This window comes from Podarcis cretensis (genome assembly GCF_951804945.1).
Source record: "Podarcis cretensis genome assembly, chromosome: 9".
In the NCBI taxonomy this organism is placed as follows: Eukaryota; Metazoa; Chordata; class Lepidosauria; order Squamata; family Lacertidae; genus Podarcis; species Podarcis cretensis.
Genome location: NC_137178.1, coordinates 72,087,912 through 72,107,016, shown reverse-complemented (window position 1 = coordinate 72,107,016; position 19,105 = coordinate 72,087,912). Strand labels below are relative to the sequence as shown.

Sequence of the window (19,105 nt, the reverse complement as noted above, 5' to 3'; positions counted from 1 at the left end):
TGTTCTCGAAGCTACCAACATGAGTTTGACCATACTGGGGGAGGTAGTGGAAAACAGGAGTGCCTGGCGTGCTCTGGTCCATGGGGTCACGAATAGTCAGACACGACTAAGAGACTAAACAACAACAACATCACAAGAATGCCACAAGCCCCGTGACCTCATTTCAAGGTAGCAGAACCTGGCTTCACAGCTGGTGTACCCCTTGAGTTCTCAGCCCTCAGAGATCTGGAGTGAGCATAACAGTATGCCATTCTAAAAAGTAAATATAACCTAATTTAATGGTATTTTAATAGGAGTATATTACACAAAGTATTGTCCAGTGTGTTAAGGTTTTTTTTTTATTTGTGTTGCTTCTATCATCAGAACTTACTCTGAGACATTATATGTCATAAGCAACTAATCAATGTAATAAATAATAATACCAGCATCACTCACATATTATGGTGTCGCATCTGCTGTTTTATTTTGTTCTGTCTGCCTTTCGGGTCTCATCAAAGCAGCAGTTTTTGGTTTTGAAAAAGGCAGAACAATGCTTTTGCCATACTACTGCAATGCCCTCTTCTGGCTCAGTAGAGCAACACCATAAATTTACTGCTGTTACCTGTTCGGTACGCCAAACTGCAAAAAAACCCAAGGGCACATCCTCACACCTGAAAAGGCACATTTTTCAAATCCATGAGGGCTATGCCATTTCTTCACGGTCCCCACATATCGCTGTACCAGAACGAAATATTTTTCCCATTTGTGCATCAGAGCTAAAGTCATGTTGCTCATTTTATTTTTATATATATAAAAATTTTATTGGGTTTTGCACCTTTTCCAAACAGCCCATCTTATACAGTATAACAAACCTTTGGCTATCACAGCCTAGGACGTCTGTCAACTTCGACTAATGGTTTTCTAACTTTCTTTCTGATTTTGCATTTTAATAGTTATTGCTATAAAATCCAAATCCTAAATAAACTCTTCTTCGTCTTTTTTTTTTTTTTTTTTGCAATAATTCATATAGTTCTCCTTACAAAACTTCTTGCAACCCTAAAAGTGATGTCAATTGATTATAATTGTCTTTCAGATATATCATAATTTTCTTCCAATCTTTCAGGAAAGTCTGGTCTTGCTGGTTCCGAATTTTCCCCCAGTTTATTTCGCCAACTCGGCATAGTCCATGAGTTTCATCTGCCACTCTTTAGTTGGTAGTTGGTAGTTCTTCTTGCTTCCGTCGCTGGGCTAATAGTATTCTTGCTGCAGTTGTCGCATATAAAAACATATTTTTTATCATGCTTGTAAATCTCTGTACCTACTATACCAAGTAAAAGGGCTTCTGGTTTTTTTTACAAATGTATATTTCAAGATTTTAAAAATCTGATTATAAATCATTTCCCAGAAGTCCTTTACTTTCTTATATTCTCACCACATATGGTAAAAAGTACCTTCCTTTTCCTTAAATTTCCAGCATTTGTTATTTGTTTTGTACATGTTGCTTATTTTAAAAACCCTGCCCAAGGACCCTTTCGCAAGAAGCCCCATAAAACCCACTGACGCTTCCTTCTATCACTAATTCCAGTGGAAATAAGAAAAAGGCAACCCTCTCTGGTTGCCCCTCTATTTTTTTCATGCATTTTGATCTTGTGTAATTAGAAGCGTTGAATAAACAGCGAGATAAAATCTCGGCTGAAACGATACCCAAGTTTTGTATTCCATCACCTAGCTACTCCCAAGTTTCTGTTAACCAGCAAATTTCTGTCAGCCACCGTTATATTGGACACAATCTTAGCTCTTCAGCTAGAGCTGGCAGTTAGTTCTCACTGAGCAGAATTTACAGCTGTGTTGCCCTGAGAACCTACAGAAAAGCCTTATGAACTTTAAAAGATATTTCTCTTAATACCCTGTTTAACCCATGAAGTGTTTGTCATGTCTCGCCAATGATCTCGTGTCTAATGTAGTCAGCATTACAATCAGGAAATTTTTCTTTTCTTTTGAGGGAAAGAATGACATGCTTGGCTCAGACCTATAATAATAAGCATGCACGAAATTAAAAGACGCCTGCTTCTTGGGAGAAAAGCAATGACAAACCTAGACAGCATCTTAAAAAGCAGAGAAATCACCTTGCCAACAAAGGCCCACATAGTTCAAGCTATTGTTTTCCCAGTAGTGATGTATGGAAGTGAGATCTGGACCATAAAGAAGGCTGATCGCCGAAAAATTGATGCTTTTGAATTATGGTGCTGGAGGAGATTCTTGAGAGTCCCATGGACTGCGAGAAGATCAAACCTATCCATTCTGAAGGAAATCAGCCCTGAGTGCTCACTGGAAGGACAGATCCTGAAGCTGAGACTCCAATACTTTGGCCACCTCATGAGAAGAGAAGACTCCCTGGAAAAGACCCTGATGTTGGGAAAGATGGAGGGCACAAGGAGAAGGGGATGACAGAGGACGAGATGGTTGGACAGTGTTCTCGAAGCTACCAGCATGAGTTTGACCAAACTGCGGGAGGCAGTGGAAGACAGGAGTGCCTGGCGTGCTCTGGTCCATGGGGTCACGAAGAGTCGGACACGACTAAACGACTAAACAACAGCAACAACAAATTATTATTTATACCCCATCCATCTGACTGGGTTTCCCCGGTCACTCTGCGTGGCTCCCACCTGAATATTAAAAGCACGATGCAACATCAAACATTAAAAACTTCCAGCACATCATAGCTATGCGCTGAGATGGTTGCACGCATACTGAAAATCACGCTCCGTGTGTTTTGTCACCATTCGCTCAGCAAACGGCATTTGTGGTCAGAAAACCAGGTCCCTGCAAGGCCCTTTCCACCTGGCCTACTATGTTAAAATATGTATTCTGTAGTTGACCTCCTTTGTAATGTTTTATTCTGAAATCCTTAAGATAATATTTTAGTTTTCTGTCACGTTGCTTTGACTGTATACTCTATATTTGACTTTCTTCAGATTGTTTTATTTATGTATTATTGATTTAATATGCTGTAAACCACTTTGAGATTTTTCTTAAAAATTTGAAGCAGTATAGGAATTTAATAAATAAATAAAACCACAGGGACGCATTGTAGAAACTTCCTTTTGAGCCTTCTTCCTCTATGCACTATTGCTCTCAAGCCTGTATTCCAAAACTTTACCTCGGCATTTCCAAACTTCTGATAGCAACGGCACTTTTTTTTAAAAAATGAAAATGGTAAGAATGCATTGTTCTTGCATCCTAAAGGATTTACCGTACCTTTAGAGCCTGTGAAGCTATTCACCGTGGTGAAGTCCACTCTCAGTTTCTGTACAAACGTTCTGTTCTGCATGTTGTTGCTCCTGCTTACAAGGCAAGAGGCCCGGGAGCGATGCTTTATTTATTTTATTTTTTAAATAATTTTTAAAATATTTAAATAATTTTAAATAATAATTTTAACATATAAATTATAAATTGTACCACAAAACTTATCACTTATACAATCTTTTTAGACTTCCATCAGCACCTCTGATGATCCACCGTTTTAACCACTTCTTATGCATTTCTTAACTTTATATTGCCTTTACATCTCTTAAGAAGTCATCCTTCACCTTCTCCATTTTTGCAATACTTCCAATAATACTCCTCACAAAACTTCTTGGAAACCTACAAACGTCATCACAATTACTTTTCAAATAATTGAAAAGTAGGCCTCAGCGCCTAGGGCTTGCCGATCGAAAGGTCGGCGGTTCGAATCCCTGCGGCGGGGTGCGCTCCCGCTGCTCGGTCCCAGCGCCTGCCAACCTAGCAGTTCGAAAGCACCTCCGGGTGCAAGTAGATAAATAGGGACCGCTTACCAGCGGGAAGGTAAACGGCGTTTCCGTGTGCGGCTCTGGCTCGCCAGAGCAGCGATGTCACGCTGGCCACGTGACCCGGAAGTGTCTCCGGACAGCGCTGGCCCCTGGCCTCTTAAGTGAGATGGGCGCACAACCCCAGAGTCTGTCAAGACTGGCCCGTACGGGCAGGGGTACCTTTACCTTTACCTAGCAGAGCTACGTTGTCATCCTATATTTGCAAATCCCTCAGTCTATGATTCACAATTCACAAGCTTCTGCCAGGAGTAAAAGAGGAAGACTTATTTTATTTTAAATTGAATATTTAGCGTGCTTCTAGGTGTGTGTGTGGGGTGTGTGTGTGTTGGAAAGACATCTTTTAAATATTATGGGACAAAAGCAATATGTGAAAAAATTCAGAGCTGTCTGCACTATTTGATCCTAAACAACCCAAAGTTCATACAGTCCTTTGATCTACAAATCCTTTTCAACTACAAGTACATTTAATTTTAACTACAGAATACAAATGAATTAATGACTGCTGTGGGAAATGATTGACAATACATGTTTCTCAAGACCAGCTACACCTTTCCCCCCTTTACAACTACCTCCAAAGAGGAATCTCTGCCGTGTCTGGTGAAGCAATAAATGTTTATTATTCTTCAGCTCACGATAACACTTTAACCACCGTCTTTTTAAGGCTAGCCTATGGAAACTGTAGGTCTAGCCATCAGTTCAGTCCAAAACAAACAAAGTCGATAAGTGCGCACTATTAACTTTGCCCTTGATGCTTATCTGCAGTGATGATTTAAGAAGACAATAATCTGAGTGCATTCTAGGACACACACACAGCAGAACCACCTGAAAGAATGGCTGCAATCCTATATAAATTATTTGTATAAAATCTCTTTAATTTCTATATACATATATAAGGCAATGGTCTATTGATCTCCAGTGCAGGGTATGTACTTATTTACATTATTGTATTTTAATATTATTGTATTTTAATATTTTGCTGGAAGCTGCCCAGAGTGGCTAGGGAAACCCAGCCAGATGGGTGGGGTATAAATAATAAATTATAGTATTATTATTATTATTATTATTATTATTATTATTATACATTAAATCATAATGTAACATGACCACTTTCTCTGCAGACCTGGGGGGGAGAGCACAAATAGTAGAAGGTCCAGTAAATCAAAATTATGGATGATGTTTTAGAAAATCCTGCTAAAAGTTCTCTGTTTGTGCAGAAGACTGGTTCTGCTTAATGTGCATGTGGTACATCCTAAAATAATAGTAAAACACTTTTGGGGGCAAGGAGTTGACTTCTGAGCAACAGGCAAGCATTTCATAGTATTATAGATATTTTTTTCACATTTGAAAGCTTTAAAAAAACACACCCACCTTAGACTATAAATTAGATTTAGAAAACACCTAGACCAGTGGTTCCCAACTTTTGGCCATGCCCCACCTAAGCATCTCTAAAATCCTGATGCCCCCCCCCCCCAATGACATATACAGTGGTACCTCGGGTTAAGAACTTAATTCGTTCTGGAGGTCCGTTCTTAACTGGAAACTGTTCTTAACCTGAGATACCACTTTAGATAATGGGGCCTCCTGCTGCCACCGCGCTACCAGAGCACGATTTCTGTTCTTATTCTGAAGCAAAGTTCTTAACCCGAGATAATATTTCAGGGTTAGCCAAGTCTGTAACCTGAAACGTATGTAACCCAAGGTACCACTGTAATTCTTATTATTCAAACAGTGAACTCCTGTTCACATGGAGGGAGCCTAAAAGGCCATTAACTTGGTCTCAACAAGCTTCCAATTGCCCCCCCTAAAAAATCAAATGGCCTCGCTGTGGGGTGTGTGCCCCACGCTGGGAACCACGGACCTAAACTACAAATTAGTAAAACGTGGAATCGAAAGCACAAACCACAACACCGTCACTACAGAAAAAATATCACTGTTTAATTTACCATCCATTAAAAATACAGATGGGAAACCCCACGTTTAAAGCCCGTTTCTCATGTTGCAGTGGGACTGGAAGGGAAGCTTTAGAACCACAACACTGTCTTAAGTTTAAAGGTCAGATATGTGTTTGCACATGGCTGCAGTTGGGTTTGTTTTCTTCCAGCGCTGAACTTATTCAGGCAACTCAGAAGCAAGAAGCAGCACTGGGAAAAGAAAGGAAGAGTCAGGGATGCTTCCATACCCGCAAAAGCCATTTATAAACTAGCCTGGGAGAGTAAAGCCAATCGGCTGGCCCAGGGAGCGTGGCCTCGCCTTACTTAGGTCTGGCGCGGCCGAGGGTCTCCCTCTTTCCCGCGCCGCAGCTGACCTGGTTTCCCCTTCCCTCCCACCCGTTAGGCTAGGCTCTCTGACGTTGCTTCGGTTGGTCGCCATCAAGGGGCCTGGTAGGAATTTTCCCAACTGGCAGATTGGCACCAGCCACTTGGTTTTGTCCTACCTCGTAGCAAACCATCACAACTCCCCGGTATTGGCAGTGAGGCATTGGTAGGGGTACTGTTGTATTGTTATGCAGATGAAGGGGAGGAAGGAGTGCCATCACTTTCCCCCAAATAAAAGTGTAGTCCGGTAAAGGATTCCGGGGGGCGTGGCCTTGTCCTAAGCCTATGGAGGTGTGGGCCCATGGCACGCCCCCGTGCGGTGACCCCAGGGGAGGTCCTAGTTGATGTGCATCAGCAGGAGTCCCCCTACTGGTGGTTAACCCTCACTGGTCTTCAAGCATGCAGGCAGAAGCCGGTTAATTGTTAGGACCAATGCCTAAGCCAATACCGCTCAATTCCTGTAATCTATAAAGTTGTGGCCTAATTTGAACCATTAACTCAAATTCTTGTGTCTCGTGTCTTTATTTCTGAGGGGGGAGGCGGGAACTCGCCACGCAACACATAAGAGCCTGGACAGAAACACTGGCCATCAAATAGGTTAGGGAACTGAGTTTGTGCATGAGACCTGCCTGCATCTCAAGCTCTCCCAGCTCCCTTTTCCTCTTCCTGGAGTGGAGAAGTGGTTTCGTGTTGCATCCCTACTGGTGCTTATGGCTCGTTTTCTCCTAAACGAACCATAATCGCGGGTGCTAATCCAGCTACTCAGTGGTTTCTTTCCCTGCTCCAGGAAGGGAAGAGCGAAATTAGGCTTGAGACGCAAGCACCAGCATGCAGTTCCTGTAAAAGCTACCATATTTTTCTCTCTATAGGACGCACCCAACCATAGGACGCACCTTGTTTTAGAGGGGGAGAACAAGAAAAAAAATTCTCCCCCTCTCTGCCCAGCGCCCCTTCAGCGAAGCGGCAGGAGGCACTGCGCGGAGAGGGGGAGAATTTTTTTTTTACCTTGTTCTCCCCCTCTAAAACAAGGTGCCGTTCAAGGTGCGTTCAGTCGCCTTCAGGAGGCTACCTTGGAAGCCTGGAGAGTGAGGGGTCGGTGCGCACCAACCCCTCTCGCTCTCCAGGCTTCAGTGAAGGCAACCCGAAGCCTCCGGAGTGCGCTCCAGAGGCTTTGGGTTCCTTTCGACCTGCTCTTTGGAGCCGGGAGAGGCTGAGCAGGGCTATGGCGGCTATGGCAATACCCCCACCTCCCGCAAAAGCCCACAGGAGCCGCGCACCCTTTAAGGAGTGCGCGGCTCCTGTGGGCTTTTCTACGAGGAGGAGAAGGGACTGAATGGCCACGTCAGTCCCTTCTCCCTCCTGAGGAAAAGCCTGCAAGAGCCGCGCGGAGCTTGTGTGCGGCTTTTGGGGGCTTTTCCTGCCTGCATTCGCTCCATAGGACGCACACACATTTCCCCTTCATTTTTGGAGGGGGGAAAGTGCATCCTATAGAGCGAAAAATACGGTAATTCCCCTAAGAATGGTTTATGGCCAGCGTTTCACCCACCTGCAGCCAGCGAACTGGGAGTTTTGTCTCACGCATTGAGATGCGATTCCTGTTCTCCTATTTCATCTGCTAATTCAGCAGAACCAACAAGGATGCTCTCTTCCTGGTTGCTCGTAGACGGGCAGGGCTCCTCTTCGCCCACACTGGCCTGTGGGACCATTTCTTCCTCCTCTTCCTCCTCCGCCTCTCCATCATCTTCCACGTCCATTTCAAACACTCGGATGTGCCGGAGGTTTGAACTTAGCTAGGGGAACATTTTAAAGATAGGTCTTATTTTACTGCTCCGATAGGTGCCTTTATGGGCCAAGCCCATCCAAGGCAGCGGCAAAAATATAAACGTTCAAAACGTAGTACAACATGTAGTACAATATTGTATTGGGGTTTCAAAGTGTTGGTGCTGACCTTGAAAGCCCTAAACGGCCTCAACCCAGTATACCTGAAGGAGCATCTCCACCCCCATCGTTCTACCCGGTCACTGAGGTCCAGCTCCAAGGGCCTTCTGGCAGTTCCCTTGCTGCAAGAAGCAAAGCTACAGGGAACCAGGCAGAGGGCCTTCTCGGTAGTGGCACCCGCCCTGTGGAACACCCTCCCACCAGATGTCAAAGAGAACAACTACCAGACTTTTAGAAGACATCTGAAGGCAGCCCTGTTTAGGGAAGCTTTTAATGTTTGATGCATTACTGTATTTTAATATTTAGTTGGAAGCCGCCCAGAGTGGCTGGGGAAGCCCAGCAAGATGGGTGGGGTATAAATAAATTATTATTATTATTATTATTATTATTATTATTATTATTATTATTTAGCTGAGATCTTTAAAGCTAAATCTAAAGTTGCCTGATTTATTCATTGGTGATTATCTACTGTATATGTTTATCTATTATATGTATAAGTATTATATTATTATATGTATTATATGTATATTGTATATGACTATTATATATTGTATATGATTATATATTGTATGTGTTTGGATTATCAATGTATTTGGATGACTTTGGATGATTTTATGATTTTACTGTTTTAACTTATGACAATAAAGGCTAGAAAAGAAAAGAAAATATGTTAAGTATTTTGAATAATTGATATACAAATGATTGGCAGACAGGGAAGTGAAAGTTTCTTTTATCTTTTAATCTGTTTTTTTCTTTTTTCTTTACTCTTTCTTTGTTTTTTATGATTGTTATTTTCTGATATTGCACTATTAATGTAATTTACATAAAATAAGTTACATACAGATAAGTGGTGGTCAGAAGGGAGGGGTCTGTGAGAGAGGCAGGCAAAAGTGGGTTTTTCTCAGGCTGTGAGACTGAGGAAAACTTCCCAGGTGGGAGCTGGGAAGACTCACTTATTTGCATGTGGACTGAAGATTAGGGTAGAATTAGAACAGAGGGATATATATACAGTGGTACCTCGATTTTCAAACTGTTCCAGAAGACCATTTGAAAACCGAGGTGCAAAGGGCAGTCTGCAATTTCAGTGGGGAAAATTGGGAAAAAAACTGTTCGACTTCTGAAAAGCATTTGAAAACGAAAGCAATTACTTCTGTGGTTTCGGCGTTCAAAAACCGAAACATTTGGCTTCAGAGACGCTCGAAAACTGAGGTACCACTGTATATAATTATGTGTTTATATCTACTGTCTATTTCTCCTCTCTTTTCTTCCTTCCTCTGCCTTCCTCTCTTTTCTTTTGTCGTTTCTCTTTCATCCTTTTCATTTCATTTGTTCTAGATGTAATTTTATTGTGTTATGACAACTGTAACAATTTCTGATTAAAAAATGTAGTACAATGATCATAAAACTTCAGAATCAAAGAAATACAATACATTACTTCAACCTACATAAAAAGCATTTGCAAAGCAATAGCCAAAAACTTTTGTTCCCCACATCTTCACTGCAGCAGAATACTGTTCCTGTACCAATAGAGATGATAACTGAACTATTTTTACTATATAGGTTAATACTCTTCATTGCTGAGGGAGTCGATCCAATATCTTCACTCACGACCCCAGAAAAACAAGGCCTGCAGTCCTATACAAAATGACTTGAGAACGACTCCCAGTCAACACAGTGGTGCTTATTACTGATTAAACATACAACAAACCATCCTGTCAACCGGTCAAATGCAAAATCTGTCCATGGGATACTCACCACACAGGAGACTTTTCGGATGCCATTTACAGCAACATACTGGGCTTTCATGTTCTCCAACACCCTCCACTGACCCTCGATGGTGACAGACTGTGTAGGAATGTCATCACATTGCATATCCAATCTAGTTAAGACCAGCGAAGAAAGATGCTAAGACTACAAATTTATTGTTAACTCCAAATGGAAATTTGAAACTTCACTCCAGGCATCCCCAACCTGCGGCCCTCCAGATGTTTTGGCCTACAACTCCCACAATCCCTAGCTAACAGGAGCAGTGGTCAGGGATGATGGGAATTGTAGTCCAAAACATCTGGAGGGTCGAAGGTTGGGGGTGCCTGCTTTAGTGTATAACCTAGATTTCATCACACACATCTTGGTCACTGAATTTCCTCCTCTGCCATTTTTGCCCAAACCACCCTGATTTCACTGAGTGCATTTGAAAGAAGCTGAAAATAAAATGTAAGGGGCAACGATATACTAATGAATGAGAAACAGACCCAGAGTTCAAACGGGACAGCTTAACGTAACAGCAGTTATCATTTATACAGTGCTTAGAATATTCAAAGTGAAATGAACCTCAGTTATCTTTTTACAATGACCGGGTAAGTTAGGCCGGTACGTATTTTACGTTCTCATGAATGCTCAGCTAATTCTTACACAGTTGCCAAATCTCTCAATGCTGCTGGCAGGAGAGTGGAAATGTTGCAGAATAATGCATGCACACATCACCAGCTTTATTTTCAGCCCTAAATCTCAGGTTTTACAAAATAGTCTACCTGAGACAATGGGGCCGCATCCAATTAACACATTCCATTAACACAAGAATTTCCGCTTGTGCAACAGAAATCTTCCCCTTTCTCCCCATGTGTGTCCCACAACCTCTCCAAATCTGCTCCAGAGTGCTGGGGAAACCCAGAATAGAGGGTACATGGGGAGAACATTCTGTTGCGCTAATGAAAATCCTTGCGCCGACGGAATGAGTTACTTGGATACTGCCCCAATAGTGCAAGTTACCGTACTTTTCCGTGTACAGTGGTACATACGCTTCAGGTTACATACGCTTTAGGTTACAGACTCCGCTAACCCAGAAATAGTACCTCGGGTTAAGAACCTTGCTTCAGGATGAGAACAGAAATCGTGCTCCGGTGGCATGGCGGCAGCAGGAGACCCCATTAGCTAAAGTGGTGCTTCAGGTTAAGAACAGTTTCAGGTTAAGAACGGACCTCCAGAATGAATTAAGTACTTAACCTGAGGTACCACTGTATAAGACTGTATAAGACTAGGTTTTTTAACATTAAAATAATGTGAAAAATTAAGGGCCGTCTTATGCACGGGGCAATCTCCCCCCTATTTTCTTAAATCCAAGTCCCTAAAAATAGGGGGTGTCTTATACATGAGGGCGTCTTATACAGAGAAAAATACGGTATGTACAAGGAAGCTGCTTAAAGAACTACCTACGAGGGCATTTAGGAAAGTTAGAGCCATGCTTGACCTAAGAGGAACAACATTTTGCCATTTACAGTGGTACCTCGGGTTACATATGCTTCAGGTTACATATGCTTCAGGTTACACACTCCGCTAACCCAGAAACAGTGCTTCAGGTTAAGAACTTTGCTTCAGGATAAGAACAGAAATCGCGCAGCGGCGGTGCAGCGGCAGCAGGAGGCCCCATTAGCTAAAGTGGTGCTTCAGGTTAAGAACAATTTCAGGTTAAGAATGGACCTCCGGAACTAATTAAGTACTTAACCCGAGGTACCACTGTACTTGGGAATGTGCAGTTTCAGTTCAGCAGTTTCTAATAGCCTGCATCCTTCTTAACGCTTGGCTACCAAAAGAAAAGGAGGCACAGGAAATGGAGCAAAAGGATTAAGATAAAATCTGGAAGTCCAATCCGTACCTTTGAGAGGAATTCCAGCTGAATTCCAAATCCTGGTTTTCCTCGGTATATACGGATGACAATGGCAACTGAGCCAAAATCCTCTCCTTTCCCTCTTGCTCTGAATTCTCCGCAAGGATTACCGTGATTGTTTCGTCGTCGTAGAAATGGGCATCGAGGCAACTGTAACTATAAGCAAGATAAGGCGAAAGAATTCTAGTTGTGGTCAAGGAAGTGATGGAAACTATGGCGTTTGCCTCCTAGGATGATTTGGACTAGATCACCCTCGGGGTTCCTTTCAACTCTACAGTTCCAGGATTCGATGATTCTTGTGGTTTGCGTGACACAATTTAGGTAACATTAAGCCAAGGATTGTGGTTTGTTTCCTCCCAGCGCTAGGGAAGATGAGCAAAGCATGTGTGGTTCGCCTATTTATGGTAAGTCACTGCTTATGACTTACTATGGCCAATGGTCAATGTGGACTACATCAGAACAAACGTTTGCAAGCAGCTCAGAACAAAACATTGATCATTCCCTAAAATCTTGCCACCCTTCTTTTCTAGAATCAAGGGGCTTTATATGCCTAATCAAGTTACAGTGGTACCTTGGTTCTCAAACGCCTTGGTTCTCAAACTCCGAAAACCCGGAAGTAAGTATTCCGGTTTTCGAACGATTTTTGGAAGCCGAACGTCCGATGCAGTTGTCAGCAATTGTTTCCGGGGCGCCTGCACCAACCAGAAGCTGCGCCTTGGTTTTCAAACATTTTGGAAGTCAAACGGACTTCCGGAATGGATAAAGTTTGGGGTTTTTGCTATTTATTTTGAATTTTTGTTTTTGAGGCTTTTGGGGTTAATTTGGTTTTGTGACTGTGTGGAACCCAATTAAGCTATTGATTGATTGACTGACTGTGTGAGTGCGGAAATGGATAAAAGCCCTCTATCTAAACAATGACTATCATCAGTGCAGGGAAGAAAAAAATTAAATTTTCATTTTTATCATCTACAATACTGTCTTATTTATTTTAAAGTACAGTACATTGATTATTGCTTTCATTTTATGGATCAATGGTCTCGTTAGATTGTAAAATTCATGTTAAATTGCTGCTTTAGGGGTTGTTTTTAAAAGTCTGGAACGGATTAATTTGTTTCGCATTACTTTCTATGGGAAAGCACGCCTTGGTTTTGGAATGCTTTGGTTTTGGAATGGACTTCCAGAACGGATTAAGTTTGAGAACCAAGGTACCTCTGTATAATTGGGTGAAGTTACTATCTGGCTAGCTTTTGAAAGTTAGGCATTTTTAGATATACCAACCTCGTTCCTGAATTTTCATTAAAACTGCTGTTTAGAAAATTTCCAAAATCAACAGCAAGTAGCCCATTATCAGCAGACCTAGGGGTGGAAAAAATTACCATATGAACCAAATCTTTGGCAGTTTACACAGACATTACATGATATGTGAAAATGCACAGCTAAATCAATGAAACTGTTATCTAGGCCTGTGCAATGCAATGAAAGTGGCTTTGAAGAACAACATCTAGATGTAAACAAAAAATTAAAATTAAAACAAATCCAACGGAAAGCTCAAAATACACCTTTTATTCCATCATACCTTGAAGTGTCTGTATGCCTCCTCAGTATGTATATTTTAGATATGGAGCTTTCTAACATCGTGAACAAAACGTAATGCAAATTGGATGATTTATCATTCCACCTGCAATGATAATTTGGATACCCATAAGTAAAAAATAAACCGTAACACCTGGTGACTAGAATGTAGAAAAATAGTTTCATGCTTACAAAAAGGGCAACTTGAAGAGCTGAGATGTTGGATCCTCACTAAAGTGGAAAAGAAACAAGAACGTGAGAAGAATATTTATAATTCCGAGGGCAGTGTACATTAAAAACGTATTTTACATAGCATGATATGCAAATCCTATATGCAAATAGCAGATTCATTCTCAGAATACGTCCTCATGTGAGCAGCACGGGCAAGAGGGAGGTATTAGGCCAACACAAGGTCAACACAATTCAAAGTGTTGGTGCTGACCTTTAAAGCCCTAAACAGCCTTGGTCCAGTATACCTGAAGGAGCGTCTCCACCTCCATTGTTCTACCTGGACACAGAGGTCCAGCACCGAGGGCCTTCTGGCGGTTCCCTCACTGCGAGAAGCAAAGCTACAGGGAACCAGGCAGAGGGCCTTCTCAGTAGTGGCGCCTGCTCTGTGGAACGCCTTCCCACCAGATGTCAAAGAGAAAAACAACTGCCAGACTTTTAGAAGACATCTGAAGGCAGCCCTGTTTAGGGAAGCTTTTAATGTTTGATGCATTACTGTATTTTAATATTTAGTTGGAAGCCACCCAGAGTGGCTGGGGAAGCCCAGCCAGATGGGCTGGGTATAAATATTATTATTATTATTATTATTATTATTATTATTATATCATTTTTTTAAAAAAAAAACTTCAGAAAAATATTGAATAAGGTGACTACCAAACCCACAAACAGTCCCATGAAGTGGGTACAGAATGGTGACTTACTGATGGAAGGAAACAATAGGAAAGATCCTGGAAGACAACGTGGCTGGTAAACTCAGAAGCAATACTCCAGCACTTCCAGCATTTTGTTCTAAGTCAAACTTGGAAAAAACTATTCCTTATTGCAAAAGCCTTACCTTTTGGATGCTTTGTACAAAGGCATACAAAACGCCTCGTGCACGGATTTCCCAACCACATCCTAGAGAGAAGGACGAAAAGCATTAAAGCAGTAGGGAGAAATTAGTCGCAGCAACACACCCACCGAAACTGAGAGAGCAAATTTGGCCCAGGACTGTGAATGCGACAGTAGATAGGACCCGTGTATGTTTTAAGTCCTGTGGGATTATTATTCTAGCATTCAAAACAAACAGAGCTACACAACGGAAGCTGACTGCCCACAGGACGCAATCTAGGTAACAACAACAAGAAAGGAGGTTTCAAGTTTATGCAATGCTGTGAATTCTAGTGGTTTTGCTATCTGAATCTCGTCTGTCTTTCACATGCATAAAAAGAATGGAAATCTTAAGGCCAGATCCAGCCTGGGCAGATGCAGTCACAGCTGCTGTTTGCCTAAATGCTGGCAACAGTCCTATGCATATTATTATTATTATTATTATTATTATTTACCACCCTTCATCACAAGATCACAGGACGGTTCACAAGAAAAAAATATGAGGTAAAAACACAAGTAAACAGTCAAAACAGAAGCAACAAAACAATAAACCCCCCTCCCACAAGCACATTTAAATAGCAGAGTAGAGTATTGATCAGCCTTATGAAAAAAAAATACAAATACAAAATGACATATAACAATTAATAACAATTTAAAACCACCCCACTCCAAATAACCAACACCCACCCAAGTTAAAACCATTAAACCATAATCTGTGGAGGACTTAACATTATTGCTCTATAATTCTGGGTCATGAAGAAGAGACTTCCGACTCTCTTACTTAAAATGCAGAATGCTATTATTAATAATAATTTCATTTCTATACTGCTTTTTATTTTTAGGTGGAGGGAATCTATTAATGCTACAAATCTGGGAGTTTGAACCCCAGCGAGTCTATTTAGCAGGAAAAAGGGTGTGGGCAAGCCACCGCCTGCAACTTTGGCATTTCAGCAGAGGGCAACTTCATTCTTGCAACCTGCTTTTAAAAACAGATGAGTTGCTTGCCGAAACTCAAACCCGACCAACACCCAAATACTTACAGCCGGCTTTTGTAGGCACTGGTCGATAATTCCCTCCATCCGCCTTTTGACAAAATGCAAGGACTTCTGAGGGTAGTATGGAAACAGCAACGGGCTTTCTGGAAATAAAGAGGCAAATTAATTACGCTTGGATGAAGTTAGATGGACCTGTGAAGAGAAACGCTGTTTCCCCAATTCATTCCTATTAAGGCAAACATTGCCAACAAAGGTCTGTATAGTTAAAGCTGTGGTTTTCCCAGTAGTGATGTATGGAAGTGAGAGCTGGACCATAAAGAAGGCTGATCGCCAAAGAATTGATGCTTTTGAATTATGGTGCTGGAGGAGACTCTTGAGAGTCCCAGGGACTGCAAGAAAATCAAACCTATCCATTCTTAAGGAAATCAGCCCTGAGTGCTCACTGGAAGGACGGATCCTGAAGCTGAGGCTCCAATACTTTGGCCACCTCATGAGAAGAGAAGACTCCCTGGAAAAGACCCTGATGTTGGGAAAGATGGAGGGCACAAGGAGAAGGGGACGACAGAGAACGAGATGGTTGGACAGTGTTCTCGAAGCTACAAACATGAGTCTGACCAAACTGCGGGAGGCAGTGGAAGACAGGAGTGCCTGGCGTGCTCTGGTCCATGGGGTCACGAAGAGTCGGACACGACTAAACGACTAAACAACAACAACAACAACAAGGCAAACATACAGCCTGTGGATCAAAGCCTCTTTCAGTATGGTTTTCCACCCCCCGCCCCCCAATTAGTTTTTCGGCTATAAGCTCAGAGAAGACCATGCCTAGACAGCACCACTGTTTGGTAACAGCATTTATTCTTGCTGCCATTTGCCCTTAAACTCCCAGAGGGCCTGTTAGACAGCGGCTCACATGAAGCGAAAAAGAAATCTAGGACACCGGTCAAAATAACTATGACTGGGAAACAGTGTATTCTGCCCACCTCCAGACAAAATGGAGACATAAAAGATAGAATTCGTGCTTCAATTCAGGTCTTTTAAACACGCTTTTAAAAATTTTTATTTTTTTAATTGCTCCCTCAATTTAAGTAAATCCACCATTACTGCCTGCATACTGTAGAGCCTTCTCAGTGGTGGCGCCGCCCTGTGGAACCCCCTCCCATCAGATGTCAAGGAAATAAACAACTATCTGGCTTTAGAAGACATCTGAAGGCAGCCCTGTTTAGGGAAGTTTTCAATGTTTGATGTTTTATTGTGTTTTTAATATTCTGTTGGGAGCCTCCCAGAGTGGCTGGGGAAGCTCAGCCAGATGGGCGTGGAATAATAATAATAATAATAATAATAATAATAATAATAATAATGTGCAGCTTTGACAAGGGTAGTTTTGGAACAGTCTGTTGATTTATGGAACCTCTGTTATAAATTGGAGGCAGGACTGAGGTTCTACAACAATCTTGCAATGTAGTGCAACTTAATTATTCTGGCCATATGGACACTGGGTTGTGGGAAACAATTATTAACAACTGATTGGTGGGGTAGGAGACTTGAAAAAGAAAAGCTGGCAACCAATGCGCCCCTTTGGTTTCGATACTACATGGGTAAAGGTAAAGGGACCCCTGACCATTAGGTCCAGTTGTGACCGACTCTGGGGTTGCGGTGCTCATCTCGCTTTATTGCCGAAGGGAGCCAGCGTACAGCTTCCATGCCATGTGGCCAGCATGACTAAGCCGCTTCTGGTGAACCAGAGCAGCGCACGGAAACGCCGTTTCCCTTCCCACCGGAGTAGTACCTATTTATCTACTTGCACTCTGACGTGCTTTCGAACTGCTAGGTTGGCAGAAGCAGGGACCGAGCAACAGGAGCTCACCCTGTCGTGGGGATTTGAACCGCCGACCTTCTGATCAGCAAGTCTTTGGCTCTGTGATTTAACCCACAGCGCCACCCATGTCCCAGTACATGGGTAGATAAGTCTTAAAAGCCTGGGACACAAATTTCCATGGCCCACTAGCAACTATGGTGGCTCACTTATGAAAAGCAATGTATTTCGTGTTAATTCTGGAAGAGTATACAGTGGTACCTCTGGTTACGTACTTAATTCGTTCCGGAGGTCTGTTCTTAACCTGAAACTGTTCTTAACCTGAAGCACCACTTTAGCTAATGGGGCCTCCAGCTGCTGCCGCGCCACTGGAGCACGATTTCTGTTCTCATCCTGAAGCCAAGTTCTTAACCCGAGGTACTATTTCTGGGTTAGTGGAGTCTGTAACCTGAAACGTATGTAACCTGAAGCGTATGTAACCTGAGGTACCACTGTACTGGATTCTGACCGAACTAAGCCTCCTAGAGCAAAATATACATAGGAGGCTTAGATTAGTGGTATACAGAGAGCAGAAATAAATTAATTATAAACACTACAAAACCCTCTAAGATACGTGCATAAATTGAAGTTCTCTCCTTCGCTACCCATGCAGTAAGGAACCCTGATTTTCCAAAAACTTAGTTCCCGAATGTTTTGGCTCCCATACCTTCTGCAAACCCGGAAGTGACTGTTCCGGTTTGCGGACTATTTTTGGAAGCTGAACGTCCGATGGGGCTTTCTGCAGCTTCCAATTGGCTGCACGAGTTTCCTGCAGCCAATTAGAAGCCGCGCTTTGGTTTTGAACGTTTTGGAAGTCAAGCGGAATTCCGGAACGGATTCCGTTCAAATTCAAAATGTACAACTGCACTGTGAAAACAGGCTGTCAAAAACTGGGTTCTGAAAGGAAAATATTTTGGTACAGCATACTTCTTAGGGTTGTGTCTGTACTGGATACATCCAATGAAATTCGCATTCAAATGTCACAATTTCATCTAAAGAAATCAGTTATTGATGAAAAAGCAACCTAAGATTATACTACCAAGTCTGAATGAAATGTTTAAATGGAAGGACTGGGTGATTTAGTTTGGCAGTTCCACCTCAGCTCCCTTCCCCTTTTGAACAAACACACTTGCTCACTCACTTGTAAGAACAACACAGACTGCCAAATCTATACTGTGCCATATTAAACAACTGTACTTGAATGCTTGCAGACTCATGATCTTCAGCTCATCTGGTAATAAGAGAATGAAGTACCTTTGAGATGGTTGCTATTTTGGAGGAAGTTAAACCACTGGTTTCCTTCTGTGTTAGGTGGGGACACGAGGTCATCGTCCTCATCTTTCAAATACTGGGGAGCAAGACAAGACAAGTTTATATCTCAACGACATTGGGAAAATATGACCAGACCTTCCGATTTCAAATAGATAACCTACTAAAGAAAGTTTTTTGACCTTTTTCTTAGGGCTTTAGAATGTGTTTTATTTTCTGGTAATCAGTTTACTCAAAATAACCTGTTATCTAGGGAGAGTGGAATAGTTTATCAGAGATGGTTATAAACCTTTGCTCTATGAAACTATCATCTACAACTAGCCTCTCGTGATTGCGAGGAGTTAATTAAATGAGCAATTTGTTCACTCCCCTTCATGAAGAATCCAGAGTAAATGGAAATGCTTATGTATAATTTTGTATTCCTTAACTTTGACATAGTATATTTTTTTTAAAAAAAGTTTTGGGGGACTACTGTTCTCTCAAAACAACTTTTTAATTTACCAAGGGATTTACAGAGAAATTCTGCAAGTGTCTACTCTGAAGTAAGCCTCACTGAGTTCAATGACACATAC

The 19,105-nt window shown here is 42.0% G+C and overlaps 1 protein-coding gene across 1 annotated transcript in view; it reads right to left on the bottom strand.

The window, feature by feature from the left end:
• Nucleotides 1-5,744: 5,744 nt before the first annotated feature.
• The window catches only part of ANAPC4 (anaphase promoting complex subunit 4), a 40,273-nt gene continuing 26,912 nt past the window's right edge, over nt 5,745-19,105 (bottom strand). Inside the window, exons 21-30 of the mRNA XM_079989886.1 lie at nt 18,519-18,612; nt 15,458-15,555; nt 14,383-14,444; nt 13,512-13,550; nt 13,324-13,425; nt 13,026-13,103; nt 11,736-11,903; nt 9,839-9,962; nt 7,692-7,935; nt 5,745-5,971 (exon numbers count right to left, since the gene is read on the bottom strand). Coding sequence (XP_079846012.1) covers nt 7,720-7,935; nt 9,839-9,962; nt 11,736-11,903; nt 13,026-13,103; nt 13,324-13,425; nt 13,512-13,550; nt 14,383-14,444; nt 15,458-15,555; nt 18,519-18,612 — 981 coding nt within the window. The 3' untranslated portion in view covers nt 5,745-5,971; nt 7,692-7,719. The remainder of the gene's footprint in view (nt 5,972-7,691; nt 7,936-9,838; nt 9,963-11,735; nt 11,904-13,025; nt 13,104-13,323; nt 13,426-13,511; nt 13,551-14,382; nt 14,445-15,457; nt 15,556-18,518; nt 18,613-19,105) is intronic.